Source organism: Musa acuminata, chromosome BXJ1-1 (genome assembly GCF_036884655.1).
Source record: "Musa acuminata AAA Group cultivar baxijiao chromosome BXJ1-1, Cavendish_Baxijiao_AAA, whole genome shotgun sequence".
In the NCBI taxonomy this organism is placed as follows: Eukaryota; Viridiplantae; Streptophyta; class Magnoliopsida; order Zingiberales; family Musaceae; genus Musa; species Musa acuminata.
This window is the reverse complement of record NC_088327.1, coordinates 12,528,628-12,545,086: the sequence shown is the minus strand read 5'-3', so window position 1 is coordinate 12,545,086 and position 16,459 is coordinate 12,528,628. Positions and strand designations below refer to the sequence as shown.

Here is a 16,459-nt window from a genome sequence, read left to right as displayed (position 1 = left end):
ACGAAAATATAAGTGGATAATGATAGTAAATATTGGTGACCACCATAATCCAATGTTGCATGTTATGGCTCCTGATGCTATCAAATTAATTATTTCTTGTTACATCTGTCAAATTAAATGGCCCGCTATTTGTGGACAAATGGCAAAAGAAAACAAAAAGTTCAGATGTGGACAGATCATATAGGATTATTTTTTAATAAATATAAAGGAACATTTGGTGGCAAGCTGATATTAGTTGAGCACAAATTCTTCAAAAAAAAGAAAAAAAAGAAAAAAACGTGTGTATTGAAGTTGTTTGCTCCTACAATATCTGCTATGGTAGTGATAATATCTGCATCATATCAAATAAATAAAGCCATCAGATAAGAGTATGAATGCCATTGATGCTAGTGATTATGTTTGTTTGTGCCATTCTATTAACTTTACCATACTTTTTTTAGAGTCATATTTGTGTAAAGCCACATTGTCAATGATGTCTAGTTGACTTCTTGTCTACATTATAATGCATTACTGCTCTATGGATGTGTTGCACATTGCAAATGCTGGGGGGATGAGGAGATGTGATAAATATGAATCTAAATGCATGACCCATTCTATGTGTTTCCTGGGAGGAGGAGCTGTATATTAGTAAGAAGCTCCTATACTTGCTGTCATTGGGACTGGTACAAAACAATTATTTCCTTTTCTTTTCATCTTTGTTAGTTTATATCTTAGTCCTTTTATATATATATATATTTCATATTGCATTCAGATTTTCGAGTACATGACACATAATGGAACTAAAAATAATGAAAATACACACCATTTTGTGATGGTCTAATCTAACTTCATATTTCTCATCCTGATATAAAAGAATAGTTAGAACCATAATTTTAACTTCGTCAGATCCTAAGCAGAGGTTATTGCTGGTTACAACATGACATGATTTAGACCTTTAGCCTCAATAGCATCCACTTGTTGGCAGAATATTCCAATCTTGGCAGAATTGTGATTGTAATATTCATGAAATAATTATGATACCAAATGTATGTCGCCTAAGATTGTGATAGTAAAACAACTATCATAATTATTTAATGAATATTACAATCACAATTCGAGGTATTGATGTAACTCGGTTACCTAAATTATGACTCGAATACTATCTCATTTTGCGTTGTGTCTATGGGCTTTAATATCATATATGCATATCACATGACGGTATTTGGCTATAAATATTTTTCTTCTGACGACGTGTCATTTTTGTTCAATCCCTTAGACCCTCTCTCAATTTTGGTAAGAGTGATTTTCTTCTACCTTCTCCTCGATAAGATGGTAAAATTTCATGATTCTCTCACAGTTTAACCTCATGTATCTGCCTTTTTCTCATTTTTTTCCCATTCAATTTTCTTGAGAGTTTTGAGATTTCTCGTTCTTGTTGGCCTGTTTTGATGAAGCGGATCATCACAGTCATTGGAGCTCATGATGAACGCCTTCCCGCCTGCTTTATGATATCTAACCCTCTCCATCTTGATGCATTGTTGGGTTCTTCATATCCGCATGGTTTTTCATGTAAGGGATCGTTTATGCTATAGTTCTTTCTTTCCTTGATTGATTGTTTTCTTGTGAAGGTATATGTATTTTCTTTTCCGATCTCTTCTTGCGTTTCTCGATTCTTTTCGTGTTAGGTTCCCTTTAAAAAAATGGTTATCATCCTGTGAGTATTTTTGCTGATAGTTTGTAGGACTGGGAATATTCGTTGATTTCAGAACTGCTCTATTGATCAATGTTTGGGTTGTCAGACTGACTCGTTCTGAGATAGCGATCCCTCTCACATTTTAATCAGATAACGAGGAATCATGATGCCCACTAATTTGTGGAAAAGAAAGAGCCAACATTGTTAGTGAATTTTATATCGTGGGCTGAGAAGTCAGCATGGTTTGGTTCGGCTCCAGATGTCCAAGGAGACACCCACGAAGACTCTAGGCCGGTCATTGAGTCGGGTCGAGCGGAGCAAGTTGTTGAAGTTGGGGGGGTGTTTTCCCAACTCGACCTCTTCGAAGTTAGTAGAGTTGGATCTCACTCAAAGTCTTCTCGCAAGTTGTTCGGGAAGAAAGTCTCCTTTGGCGTAGCCAAGTAGTTGGCTCTTATACTTGTGCACGAGGGTTGATCGTACAGGGTTTGTTTAATGACTGTCGACCTTTGTCGACGGCTAGCTTGTACCTTCTGTGCCATCGATGCCTGCATCAAGGTGGTTTTGTACCTTGTGACGTTGTCCTGAGTTCCCGAGGTGGGCTTTGTATTTGGCAGCGCCGTCTCGAGTTCTCAAGGTCGGCTTTGTATTTGGTAGTGCCGTCTCGAGTTTCCGGGATCGTCTTTGTACTTGGTGGTGCCGTCTCGAGTTCTGGCTTTGTACTTGGCGGCGCCATCCCGAGTTCAACAAATGCCACCCTTGCTAGTATTTGCATAATTAGCTCGTATGGTCTACTTTAACAACTCCACATGGATAGTGTGCATGAGCCTAAACCACTCTGTCAACCGATACCAATTCTGGGCGTCGCCTGTTGCCATTTGGGCCATAACAACTTGCAAGCAACAAAAAAATTACGGCAAATAAGAGATTTTATTGCATCCGATCATGCATTTGAAATATGTCCAGAGGCAACACAACCAATGTACACAATTTCTACCATTATGAAATATGCCCAAAGACACCGCATGTCTCTTGTGTTCTCCCTCAAGGTTTGCCCAGTTAATCCGATCAATCCTTACTGATTAATTGTAAAGCAATGATGTGCAGTTCAAAATGGCCAACATAAGGCAGGTTTCTTTCGTAGAGCAACAAAGACTGATGAATTGACTCATTAGTTCAAATCCTATCTTCACCACTTACCCTTAACAAAAAGAAAAAAAAAATAATGATCGATATTAGTGTTTCTTACGTGCTCCTATCCCCACGTAATGCACATATTGAAAGATTTGAAAGACTCCTAATCAACCAGAAGAAAAAAGATATGCCTACCATATATAGAACACAGGAGATCAAGATGATTAATACAAGTGGAACTAACCAAGAAACACTTCTTTAATGACTGAATTAATGGTAGGGAAGGAAAGTCTAATCTAAGACAGCAGGAGTGAACTCTGAACTAATGGTACATGGACTGGTTAATTCTGCTGTGAAATGCAAATGGTACACCTTAAATAGAATCATAGGCTGGAATAGATTAGGAATAAAGAGTTCACCATGTGATTACTCTTTCTGAGCCTCCACCCACTACATATCAGTAACATGATTAATCTTATTGCACGCAGACAAAGTTATGAGAGTAAAGTTACTTCTTACAAAGCCGCACACAACCATAGAAAAAAGAATGTTGATGTTACCTTTATTAATCTAGTTTATAGAATGATAGTTAAATTTTTTGAAGTAAAAAAGACATGTACAGAAATTTCCACATAGCAAACTAACCTCGTTCTCATCCGAGACAGGTGTGCGCTTTCGCAAGAGTGGAGCCTTTCCACCCACAGCAATTTTGCTAGGTGGAGAAGCAACATATGATTGCTAACTACAATTTGGGGCATCACTAGATGGTCAAGCAACCTTGGGTTGTGATACCATGCTTAAACATGGAATATAAATTATCACAGTGAACTAATCATAATTTAAGGTTCATATTAGTGAGTGAGATCTACTAGATGTCAGAAGTAATGAAACATGAAAAAGAATAATGAAATGAGCATGATCTTCTAATATGAATGTAAGCATATTATGGTTATAAGTCATTACTTGAATGACTTTAACAATGCTAAAAATGTTGCACTTGTGTCTAGGATTGATAGAGTAGGAATCATTAGTACATTGCAAAATGTAACATGATAGCTACAATCATCATAGAGCCTAAGGATACAGAAAGTTGAAAAGATTGTGCCTACGAAGCTGGCATATAACAATCAAAAGGTAAAATTTGTTTATCATCAGCAGCTATTTTCATATGAACTTATTTTTTGTACAATTGCACAATGTAGGACCGTTCGGCAGCAACAACAACCCCCCACAATGATAAATGAATGCTCATACTTGTACAGAAATTTAAAAGATGTTAACTTATCTAATAAGTTTAACATCAAAATATATAATCAAATCTAGGATAGTTGCAACCTAAACCTTATTCCTCAAACTCCGGATCAGTTTTCACCCAAACATCACCTGAAATTTACTTCCTTAAGCATTTATCCATTAGTAACATCCCACTTTGTCCCTAGAAACCAGATGAGTCACACTTTCTTCATACGGATACATATCCCCCATCCATCAGGTTCTTCCAATTTAAGACTATTGAGTCATCATCGTTAAGGAGCACATTCATCTCTTCGTCATCTATGCCACGTTTAACTCCCGATATAAGGTAGTAGGCGCCTTCTTATCAACACCAATCAACTGCAAACATAATTTACAATGCCTTGCTTCGATTCTATATGTCCTATGGCTTTTGCTTTGGATAAAAGATATGCTCTCTTCCTTTTAACTGACATTGACATTACTCTCATCAACTGGGCACATGTACCTTTAACTAGAATGCAAATCATAAATGAGGTCTTCTTTTTACTCTCTCATGAAGAAAACCAAAGCAGTAAGTATCAACATAACAGAGTGAGGCTAAGAAAATTCCTACAGTTTGATTCAGCCAAACTCCTAATTCTCTTATCTAACATTCTGAGTGAGACGACAACCATTATCGATTTCAAGAATATATATATATATATATATATGAAAAAAAGAAGCATAAATTTCAGGTCAAATTAACCTCGTAACAAAAACAACTTCAGAAAAGCACAAGTATCGATTCTTTGACCCCAAAAGAACATCGAATTGCGGGACGCAAGAAAACAGAACGCAATAGATTCAAGAAACGTGATACCAGCAGCATATTTTGAAGATCCTCCAAGAAGAAATCAAGAAATTACAAGAAAAAGAATTATTCGAAACCCTAAAATGAGACCCCGACGACAAAAGGAGAGGAGAAAGAGAGGAAGGAGGGGCAGGAATCGAGTGACCTGTAATATTGGGTGGATGCCTCTACGGCAATCTGCTCGGCCGTAGCCTCTTCGTTGATCTCGTTGCGATCGTCTCTCTCTCTCTCTCTCTCTCTCTCTCAACTGTTCCAAACAGAGATATGCAAATGGTCCAATGGCGGTTGGGTTTCGCCTTAAATAAATGATCACGCAAAACCGTGGAGGTGCGGCTCCGATGTCTTAGCCGAGCGACCAAACAAGACAGGGCATTCTCTCGTTGGCTCTCGTATCTGGGTCCCACAAGAGCTAACGAACTCAAGCATCGGCAACCGAGTACAACATGGACACCCTGTGTTGTGGCAACCATGGCTGGGAACCAATAAGGTGTGCCCTCGCAACTCGTTGCTGCTCTTCAATTCAATGTATTCGATAAACAACGTTCTATATACATCGATGAAGAATAGAATCAAACCAACCTGAGTGGAACACCGACTTCCTCCTAATGAGGCAGTGCGTTCATGGCTTCTTGCAGGACGCCTTTGAACCTTCTGACATCGAGCCTCACACTCTGTTTGTTGAGGAAGACGGACCAGAGGACATTCCAACCTTGTTTGTGAATCGAAAGAGGATCTGTGAACACTGGATGGCTTCTCGGGTACTGCCGCATCAGTGAACTCTCCCCTTCTTTGATCTCATACTCCAAGTACCTGATTCCCATGTCCGGTGCAGGCTCTCCGAAGTCATGGCCGCAGGCGTACTTCAACCCGCCCCATGGGATTACCTGCACCAGCGCTGCGTCGGTGGGCAGGAAGAGCATGTTGGTCAGCCCTGCGCCGTGCACGCCCATCATCACGTCGCAGGAGTTGACCACGCGTGCAAACCTCGACAGGTTCTTCGTCTCCTCAGGGCCGGCGACCACCACTTTGTAGCCCAAGCTTCGTGCCAGCGACGCCACTTCCCTTCTGTTGCTGAAGGACCTCGGCCCCTTTCTGTTGATCATCAGCAGTCTCGGCTTCCTGTTGCCGGCGCTGACGGACTTCCTCTTCAGAGAGAAGCATGACCTCAAGAACTCCCTGAAGTCTGCCATGGAGTAGCCATTTGGAGACTTGGCAGGATCCATGCTCAATTCCTTGTGGCTCAAGAGACCGACATGAACATGTCGAAAGCAATGCACCCTGCCGTCTCGATCCAGATCGATGATTTGGTAATGCGAAAGCCGTCGTAGAATCTGCTCATACTTCTTGATCCAGCCGTAGTTGAAGTTGGTCACCAAGAACTGGGCTTCTCCTCTGTACTGACGTGCGGTCGTGAAGAGGGGGATCAGCACATCAGTGAAGTCATGGAAGAAGTTGCCAAGGAATCCGCCGGTGGAGAAGACGATGGCAGGGACCGTGTGATGAACTGCGCACCGGGGGGTATCAGCTGGCTTTGTGGATTCTTTGAGGGTGAGTTCTCTGATAATTTCCATCAATGGGGACTCCCATTTTCTAGCATACGGTCTGATCTTCCAAGTATTCTCTTCTCCGGGAGCATCTGCTTGTGGTGCTTTGGACAAGATGATCGAAGACGAGTATCCAAGAACTCTCACATCACCATGCATGACACAAGTATCGGATCGACGCTCGGATAGATCACAGGTTATCTTGCTCTCTGCAACTCCCTCTGCAGCTTACCAATAGGCATTGTGAAGTTATGCTTGACAGGAGCAACTAAAAATGTGGTTGCTGAGCTATGAATTCTTGTTTGACATTCTACCATTAATCAAGAAGGTTTTACCACAGTTAATCACTGGAATTTCTTCAAGAGATTATTCGATATTGGATGCGGAAATCTATGAGTAATTGCAATTTTTCTTCTTCAGAAAAGTAGATGTACACCTTCTTGAATTCTCTTTCCAAAGAGGAAGAAACAATTCAACTATGTGATAGGATAAGACTTGTTCTTATTGCTCTGATCAGAGCGAAGCAAATCAATCAACTTTGTTAGACACTCCAAAGAACAATTAAATTTGCCTCTCAGACCAAAGATTGATACTTAATAATATTGGGTGGATTCACAATTATTCTCGAAAAAAGAAATCGAAATCAGACTTTAGACTTTAATGAATCTAAGGTTTAGACTTTAGACTCACCAGTCTGTGAGGTAATTTCTTGTGTTCCTTCTTCTGCTTTTGGTTTCCCTGTTGCTAAGCTAAATTCTGCAAAGAAGGCATTGGACATTTGTTGGTAGAAGAACAGATATATACATCTGAAGATATTTAAAGTATGTTTCAACCTTGTTTAGGCTTTGCTGCATCTTTGACATTTGTTGTAGGGTAAATTCCATTATCATTATTCTTCTGCTCTTCATCCATGGTTGAGTTTGAGAATTCAGCCTCTGAATTATAATACCAAACACATGATCACTTTAAGTAAGGGTATGGAATGATTTGGTGATAAATGGTGAAACATTGTTGTTTTTTTCTTGTTCAAACAAAATATGAACCAAAGTAATTGTTGTAAGAAATATATATCATCACAAGCGACTAGAAAACCTAATGACTACAAAGTTTACTATGTTTTATTGGAACAGTTAATGATTGTTCAAGATAGAACAGAAGAGAACTAATTGCAAGTCAACAGTATTTGAATACATGGCATCTGCTTAGAATATTATGAAAGTACTTTTGCTTTCAAGTTTGCTTGTCCTTTACCTCTAAGAAGGCTAATGCTATTGTCATTTAGGAATATGAATTCCAATTCACAGAAAGTGATAAATTGCATATATTAATCTGTGTCACATGAATTGTGAGATCAAACATTGATTGCACAAACATCTTTTGATTCCTCCTCTGCTGCACTGAGCTTCCAAGTTTTCTTTCTTCATGAAATGAGTTTCCAAGTTCTGAATCCCACATGAATGAAAAATCTTATAACAGATTGTTTCTATTAAATAAATATACTTTTTTTCCTGATGTTTGTTTGGTGGGAAAAACAAAAAAAAAATCAGGAAAACTTTTTTTTCAAATATACAACAAACACTTTCATTTTTTTATTTTTCAGATTTCTTCAACCAAAAAAGTTTTTGTGCTCCTCTTTTTTATGAACTTTCTAACACATCACCCCAAGAAGATCTATTATTAGTTTTTCTTTTATGCTAAACACAGTCCAACTACTTCAAATTCTTCTCTCTCTTAATGCCAACATATGCTTACACCAACCTGTGAATGTCATATTTACTCTTCCCTTCTCTTCTTCAGGAGGAGGCATCCTTATGATCTCAGTATCTGTCAAATGAAGCCACAGAAGCTAATATAATGTAAACTAATTGACATCCAAAACATAACAAATATTAAAAGTAAAGAACAATAAATCTAACTTTTTTTTTTCTGTGAGTTCATAATTTTCACTAACCATTGGTTAACTCTGCTTCATCCTCATTGACAGAAATTGGCATCACCACCATTTCACTACCTGCATTTGGAGGAAGACAAAAGGCTCAACCTTGGAATGACTATGAGATAAAAACTAAATCAAGGTTAACAAAAGAGTGGACCAAAACCATATTAAACTAATTATTGTCACTTCCTTGAACAGTACTGCATTTAATTAAATTTGACTGATGCAATTATGTTATTTTAACCACAAATCTCCTTTCAGATCTTTCATATCAGACACATACTACAGGTTTGGTTTGTATCCCTGCCACTCTTCTTATATGTCTTAAAGACCAAAAAGACAAAAGAAATTCTATCACTCAGGTAGAATGCGATGAACATAGTCATATGGTTTGAATAATAAACATATTCTTTTAGCTGTGATCAATAGGATGATATTAGAAAGTTAATTCGATTGCCTCAAAGGATTGGATGATGCTGGCAATGAAACTTGACCACATCAAAAGAGATGAATTCTTGATTGACTATTGAACTAAATAAATGAAATCGACCTATCTATCTTTCTATTAAGTAGATTAATTGTGTGAATCAATTTGTGACTGAAACCCACATAACACCTCAAGCCAACAATCGAACTCAATAATCAGTTTTCTTTTTTGTGAGAATGGATGGCCTATCAAAGGACTCATTTTCCATTGACAGCTCTCCTTCCACAATAGACATCTATACTTCGGTGTTGCTATCTACACCTACTTTGAACTGCTATCCGATTGTTTGTCCTTCAAGGTTGCGTATAACAATAAAATGCTGACATTTGTTCTTATGTGGTTGTTATCTATTGAATTATAATAGTCACAAGAGAAGTTATAGCTCTGAGAAATTTCTATACACAAAGCACAAAACTTATCTGAGGATGCTGCCATATCTGGGACCTTCTTGATGTCCCTTTCTCTAGTGCAGCCAAAAGCAAGATGGTGGGCAACACAAAACTACTAGTTTGATGTGACTCTATTGGTTATCACCCCTGTCTCTTATCTCATGAAGCCTATCAATAGTGAATGGGAATTCCACTTATACCATTTCAGTTCCTCATGACATAGGTAGGTGGATTTATTCTTGTGGTTCCAAACTGAGTTCTTTAGTTTGCATGTATGTAACAGGCCATGGATAGATAATGGTTTGTTATCTGAAAAAGTAGCTGATGAAGTAGATAATAGCTTTGTTATCTGCATGGAACAATAGAACAGACTTTGTTGTAGAATGTTATGAAGGATGCTTGATTATAGAGACTGTTGAATTGCTTCTGCATTCCATAATGCGTGCTGAAGCTTTAGAGAGAGATGGGAATCAGATGAAGTTCCACAGGAACATGATGAACATGGAAAGTCTACTCACCGGACCGATCGGAGATGCTGGAACTCTCTCGGACGGCTTGTATTTTTATGCTGGTCGTCACGGATAGCTGCAGATTTGCTGAAACGAAGAGAAGAGATGATCGAGTCGAGAACCGTTTGCTGGCCGCAAAACTCTCGCCGAGAAGATCAAACGATCACATATGAGTTCAGAGAATTCGGCTTACGAGACGAGAGAGGGTCCAACTTTGGCTTCCACACTGCAACGAAGAAGCAGGGGATGATCATGAGCAGGCACCCCATGAACGCAACGAAGACAAGCCTTTGGGGCATTCGCCCGGCGGTTGACGCTGCCGTCGAAGGCCTCATCCTTGCGATCGCTCGTCTTCTCCACTACCTCTTTGGTCAGAAGGTCTTTTGAGCAATGGATATATAGGAGGAGAGTGCCGCTGGATTTACCATGCAGCTGCCATCGGAGACTGTGGCCAGATGTGTCATGTGAGGGTTACGTCTTTGAAAGAAGTAGCTGTGGCATTTCTCTCCACGCCACCGAGGGAAGACGTTGACATTCCAATTACCATTCATATTCCATCCATCAAATGCATGCCAACCATTTTTAATGGAACCCACAGCTTGTTCTTGTTTGCCGTAAGCTTGTGCATCAAAATACAAAGTGTTTTGTCTGACTTTGAGAATGACCCTATTATCATATGGTCATTTTCTCTTCATTGTGGATGGTGGAATGTCTAGATTAATGCATGACAGCTAATGGAAAGCAAGGTCTCAAGGCAAGTGTGTCAAGTTCCAGTGCTTTCACAAGTCACTGTGGTGAGCTACAGATATTAATATAGAACTTAGCTTGAAAGGAGTTGAACCAAGGTTTATAATTTCGATTAGGAGTTAGTATGAGTTTGTATCGAGTGTCGATAATTTATAAAAAAAAGAAGAAAAAAAAGATTCAATACCATATAAGTATATTGCTTGATTTACTTTTGTCTCACCAGTATCGAATCAGACCGGACATTATTTGCACATTCATCTTAATGAACCAAAAGATGGGTTCATATGGTCATCTAGTGGGGAAGAAGAGAAAGAAGAGCTCCTCCAGTCAAATTTGATGGACTGTCATATTTTGTTGTTGACTGTTTTTTGTTCAAGACACTAGAAAAGCTAAGTTGGAGAACTTGAATGACCCATTCAGGGATAAGGGGTTAGGTCTCTGAAGCCAAAACTGTGCTTGGCAGGTCATGTGTTCCTACTTGATCAATTCTCTTTAAAATATGAAGCTTACTAACTCTGCAAGTATTTGACCTGCCTTTTGAGGTTTGATTCCATGACAGTGGACTTTCATGGTGCTATGATTGATGAAAATAGTTGTAATCATAATATAAAACAAGGAAGAAAAAGAACAACGAATCAGTCATGATTTGCCACTGACAACCAAACCAAGTTGTTCCAAGTCAGTTCACACAATAATATCCAGTCAAGTACAATGGAATTCCCAGAGCAGCACTGTAGTACATTTAGCCTGGGAATCCACAAGATGGTTCCAAGAAAGAGGGTGAGTTGGTTTTGCTTGGAGGCAGGAGTCGGTCGGATGATTACTGGGCCCTTCTGCTCTTCCATCATTTGGTGGGTAGCATGTTGATATGATACTTGTGAATGGAGACTGGTCTTGAAGCACATCTATATAAATCTAATTGCTTAGAAATTTACTCATTGATCAGAAGGACATCATCCAACGAAAGATCATTTATTGGGCATTATATTAGTTGATTTTTTCCAGCAACTTATTCCACACACACTTCTTCAAGGAAGCTATTAGCATGTAAAAGTCGAAGTTAGCTCTTCTACGAAGTTCTTGACTTTTAGCTAAATAAATGCAACTAAAATATCAAAACATTAGCCATGTAACACTAAAATTTAGAAAAGTCAACATCTCCTTTGCTGTTACCAAGTACTTTTGCAGATCAAAAATGTCAAAGACCTTTAACCAGAGGAAACGCTTCCTTCAATACATCATCATTATCAACCATATACCCAAAGCAACAGAGCATATAAGTCACTACAGTAGGCTCATTTCACCAAAAAATGGATCAGATTTCATATACCACATTATATCTTAAGCACAATCATCATATTGATGCCAAAAGGAAGCAGCTGCTTGCTTGAGCTCTGCATGGACATCTAACAAATACCATGTTTTCATATGTTGCAGAAAACAGTTTTAAACATCAATTCCAAAACTCATTCTGATATATTAGACCAGGAAATGGTACCAATGTGTCCAGTATAAATACATCATGTAACAAAAGAAGAAAGCTACTTAAATAAGTAATGGACTTCGACACAACCTCAAAAGCCTCAAGAGAATGCTGAGGAAATAGCCACTTTTGGTTCTTATCCACCTCAGGTAATTATCAAATCTTTAAAATCACTCGGTAATCATACATAGAAAGAGGAAACCAACTCGATCACTCACATGAAGTCGTAGTCATCCACATCATCATAGCCACCTGCAGTAACATAGTCATCCTCTGCCTTGTCAACATGGAGCTGCTTTTTCTTTGTGCCTGTTGAATAATACCGGTATACCAAAATTTTCCCTCGTTATTATCCTTGTAAACTTAGCAGCACAACATTATATGGCAAGGACATTCTAATATTTACCTTGTTTTTTCTTGCCTGCATTAGCTTCCTTTTCTGCCTTAAGTTTTTCATTTGCAATTGCTGTAACTGAAGAAGCTACTTCCTTCGCATCTGCTGCTTTTAGTGAAGTCATAGATAGCCTCATAACAGCTTTAAGAAGGCCAATATAATGAAAGCTTTTCTGAAGAACAAGAAAAATAAAGCAGATAAGCACCAGAAAAGAAAAGAGTTGCAATACAAGTTCCAACCAATTTTTATAAAAGATTGCAAACCTCGTAAGGAAGAATTTTGTGAGAGAGAAGCTCGGCATACTCCAAAAAATCATTCTCAGATTTTGGAATAAAGTTATCTAGGGTTTTCTCATCACCTTTCTTGGCAAACAACTCAGCAGTTGACTTGTAATCAGCTTCTTCAACAAGTCTGCTAAGAGTTGTTACATGTCAGCCTAAGCACATGAAACCAAGAAAAAGCTATAGTAACCAGTAGGTTGTGTTCATTTAAAATTTTCATTACTTCACAAAGTACACTTTGCCCAGAGCCAACCCCTCAAATTCAGCTTATATAAGAAAAAAATTTCAACCTTTGTTGGCGAAGTTTCTCAGCCACAGGATCTGCTAGAACTTCATTACTTATTTCACTTGTCTTTGCTTCAGGTAATTTTTCTTTCTTCCCAGCAGCTTTGCGACCAGTCTTTGATGCAGTAGCCTGCACTGTTTCTTCTGCCTTAGGTGCCTACATCAACAAAATCACATTCAATATGTCTTAGGAAAAAAAAGAAAGAAAACAGTTACTCTTGCTCCCCTGGCAGCCGAAATCTAACATTATATTTCAACCATCTTCTATGCAAACAGAGAAAACAAAGAAATTAGCAAAAAAGGAATCCATCGAAGCAAATCTTTTGCACACTGCATTTTGCAGGGACACTAGAGGGCAACCCAATGATTATGAATTCAGGAGATGAGGATATACACAACTGTATTAAATTATATGTGAACATGACTCTGATAAATCAACCTTCACACATTCAAGTACCTGACAAGCACAATCATAAAATACGTTCAGGTACTCTAATGATAGTGATGTACCATACACGGAATCCCTATACAGTTCCTAAAACAAACAAGTGATCATGTGCTGGGTGGCAAATTGAAGCAAGAAGGATGGCATGAAGAAACAAAATCCTTGATGCTGAATCCTCTATACAACTTCAATATTTAATTTTATTATGACTAATAGAAATGTTCTGAATGTATTTTATAGTCACAGGTGGAAAACTAATAATACATAGCTAAAGTGTGAGTTACAATATCTAAGATTGAAAAAACTGATCTATCTATCCCGTCTCTAGAGCTAAAGACCAGTGATTTTTTTCCGTTATATCAAGTCAACTGGCTTATTTGAATTTCTTTTCTAGTATTCCAACTAATGCCATACATTGAGATGTCTGCAGTTGCGGGCTCCACTCCCCCAACTCCTAAAGGTTAGCTTACCATCCTCCTCTATCGAAGAGATGTACTTTGTACCACCCAAAAATCACAAAAATCTTAAAAATACCATGATTTTTTTCCAAGCATATGGAACAACCATGCAACAAACATCCAGCAAATTTAAATGGAATATTCTATCATCACACCAAATTCATAATTAAATTTTTGTTGAACCCAAATCATCAACTTGTACAAACACAATGTCCCCTTCTATATTTTATTTACTTTACAAGACCATTCAGGAGCAAACACTGCACAAATTTATGGCTTGTGCTGATCACCATATTGTTGACTTAGACAAGGTGGTGTTCTAGTCAAGAACTGTAAGCCATGGTTAAACTACGAAGTTTAATCCTCTCAATCCAGATGTGCTAGTAAAGATAACAATAAATAGTTGGAACATAATTGTCCACCACTGAAAATACTGTGGCAAATAGCAAAACTATAGGATGCTTAAAGAAAAAGCTTTATGACAACCTCTCACATAACTGCTTTATAGAATTTTTACAAGGTAAATCAATTAATTATAATATAAAAGTTTTTTCATTTTTTGACAGAACTTATATGGATTTAAATGTTCTAGCAATTATTTACATATTAATGGGTGCATGTAACTAACTGTACATCTAAGGATAATTATGTTCCCTTTGAAGACAGAGAGCGATGGTCCAATGCATCAATTAATTAATATCACAGTCTGATACCAGTTTCAGCAATCGATTAGAAGTTAAGGTATTAGTATATTAAGCAATACACATAACAAACCATCCAGCATCACTAAAAGAAATAATAAATAAATAAGACTGATACTGGACCATATGTTTTGGTACACATCCTTGGTCCGACTGGAAAGCTTTTATTGCACTCAGCACAGAACATTCCCTAGCACTTGCCAATCATGACATAATTAGCAGCATTCCTTAATGCCTACATTTATGATGCCTGTAAATAGATCTTAAAGAACAATGCTACCAATAACAAGTAGGTGATATATTATAAAACTGAAACGTGAGAACTTCACCTGCACAGGAACTTCTTCATCGTCCCAGGATTCTTTGACATCTTCATCTTCCACATCCTCATCATCCCACTGGCTCTTTGGTTTATTAGTTATTAGACTTGGTGGTGCTGGTTCAAAATCTTCTTCCTCTGAGAGAAGGAAATGAAAAGAAACATACAATAACATTTTAGCAAACTCATGACAGAAGGAACAGAATAAAAAACAGATAGTCTTTTTCTCCGCAAGAAAACTGTATTGTATGCATAACACAAGCTTTATAATCATTCTAGCAAATAGAAATACGAAAAGCTATCTTTTCTCATGAAACAAACAAATGTCTTAGAGAGAAATATTAACAGCTAGTGGAGATCAAATACTTGGAATTAAGATTCTGATGATGTTGCAGCCAAGGAATGCAATTTCGGGTACTGGACCTGTGTGGTCCATGGCCAGACAGGTATGGGGAGGAAGATTAGGTTTGCTTCTTATTTGCAATTGGCAGAGACAACGAGCATTTAGAAGCACAGATATTTGTGGGCATGAATGATAAATGATCACAAATGTAAACATGATTTCCATATAAACAATAGGTTAGACATGTGATAGTTGCAACTCAATTGCCTAAAATATGCTGGGAAGAGAAATTGTATATCCTAAAACGAATATTTCATGTTCTCTGATTTTTTTCTTGAGATTGCAAATAGTTAAGTTGATGCAAAGATAACTTAAGTATTCAAAACCTTTTAGAGTACAAATGAAGCTTCCATGGAAGCGGGCAAAACGTGAAGTGAAACATAAAGATAATCCAACAAGAAGAGGCCAAAAATTAATCTCAGACCAATCTACAACTAATATCAATTGATATGAACGAGTTCATTGATTTTTCTCTGATAAGTGACTACAAACCCCAATCGGCCATGATTTTCTTCTTTCAATCCCGATCCCTTACGGCTCCAACTCACCAAGGTTACAATACGAACCAACAGTTCTGCAACAAAAAGCACGATAATACCATCGGAATAAGAACAAATCATCCATCAATCCAGGCATGGGCAGATCAAAAGAGTCCGCCACCATCCTAAAGTGGCAAAAAGAGAAGAAAAATTGACGATACCACTCAGAAAGAAACCAATCAAAGATACGCCCGAATCGGCTGCCGCCCCAAGAAGCCAAGATAGGTCCTCGGAGGGTTTGGTGTGCACAGGGAGGTGAAAGTAGCAGCCGGTGTCCGGCCGTCGATAGAACAAGGCGCGAGAGACACCGCCAAGCGGAAAGGCAGATCGCTACGGCGACGGCAGCGTGGAGGCGGCGGAGAGGAACCGAGGGGTAACGAAGAATAGGGGTTGATCGGGGGAGATGCACGCGTGACGTAGGTCAAGATCAAGTATCACACGTCTGTCACGTGCATTTCACGTGCGTGATTTAAATCATATCGCCTTGATTCTATTCAATTCGTTATAACCGACATGAGTGTTTGTTTTGGGGCAAATTAATTCCATGAGCAGTTCTCATATATCAAGTACAGTCGATCGAAAGATCAAAATACAAGGCCTGTCGAGCTTTGTATACTGTAATATCTCTAATTAATCATAAAATAACTACG

The 16,459-nt window shown here is 38.3% G+C and overlaps 2 protein-coding genes across 3 annotated transcripts; both read right to left on the bottom strand.

Moving 5' to 3' along the window:
* Positions 1-2,580: 2,580 nt before the first annotated feature.
* Positions 2,581-10,185, bottom strand: LOC135674302 (beta-1,2-xylosyltransferase XYXT1-like). 2 transcript variants are annotated; one of them, XM_065184023.1, is made up of 7 exons: positions 9,948-10,183; positions 9,764-9,841; positions 8,385-8,444; positions 8,192-8,257; positions 7,267-7,368; positions 7,124-7,189; positions 5,284-6,654 (listed from the first exon to the last, which is right to left on the bottom strand). In XM_065184023.1, the coding sequence occupies exons 1-7, from the start codon at positions 10,087-10,089 to the stop codon at positions 5,492-5,494; spliced, it is 1,677 nt and encodes a 558-aa protein (XP_065040095.1). In that variant the 5' UTR covers positions 10,090-10,183; the 3' UTR covers positions 5,284-5,491. The 2 variants fall into 2 exon arrangements, with proteins under 2 accessions (XP_065040101.1, XP_065040095.1); XM_065184029.1 differs by lacking the exon at positions 8,192-8,257 and having other exon boundaries at positions 2,581-6,654; positions 9,948-10,185.
* A 1,769-nt stretch (positions 10,186-11,954) lies between these two features.
* Positions 11,955-16,220, bottom strand: LOC103990166 (uncharacterized). The gene is made up of 7 exons (XM_009409224.3): positions 15,971-16,220; positions 15,763-15,844; positions 14,878-15,005; positions 12,950-13,101; positions 12,642-12,789; positions 12,391-12,550; positions 11,955-12,293 (listed from the first exon to the last, which is right to left on the bottom strand). The coding sequence occupies exons 2-7, from the start codon at positions 15,773-15,775 to the stop codon at positions 12,199-12,201; spliced, it is 696 nt and encodes a 231-aa protein (XP_009407499.2). The 5' UTR covers positions 15,776-15,844; positions 15,971-16,220; the 3' UTR covers positions 11,955-12,198.
* Between the last annotated feature and the right edge of the window lie 239 nt (positions 16,221-16,459).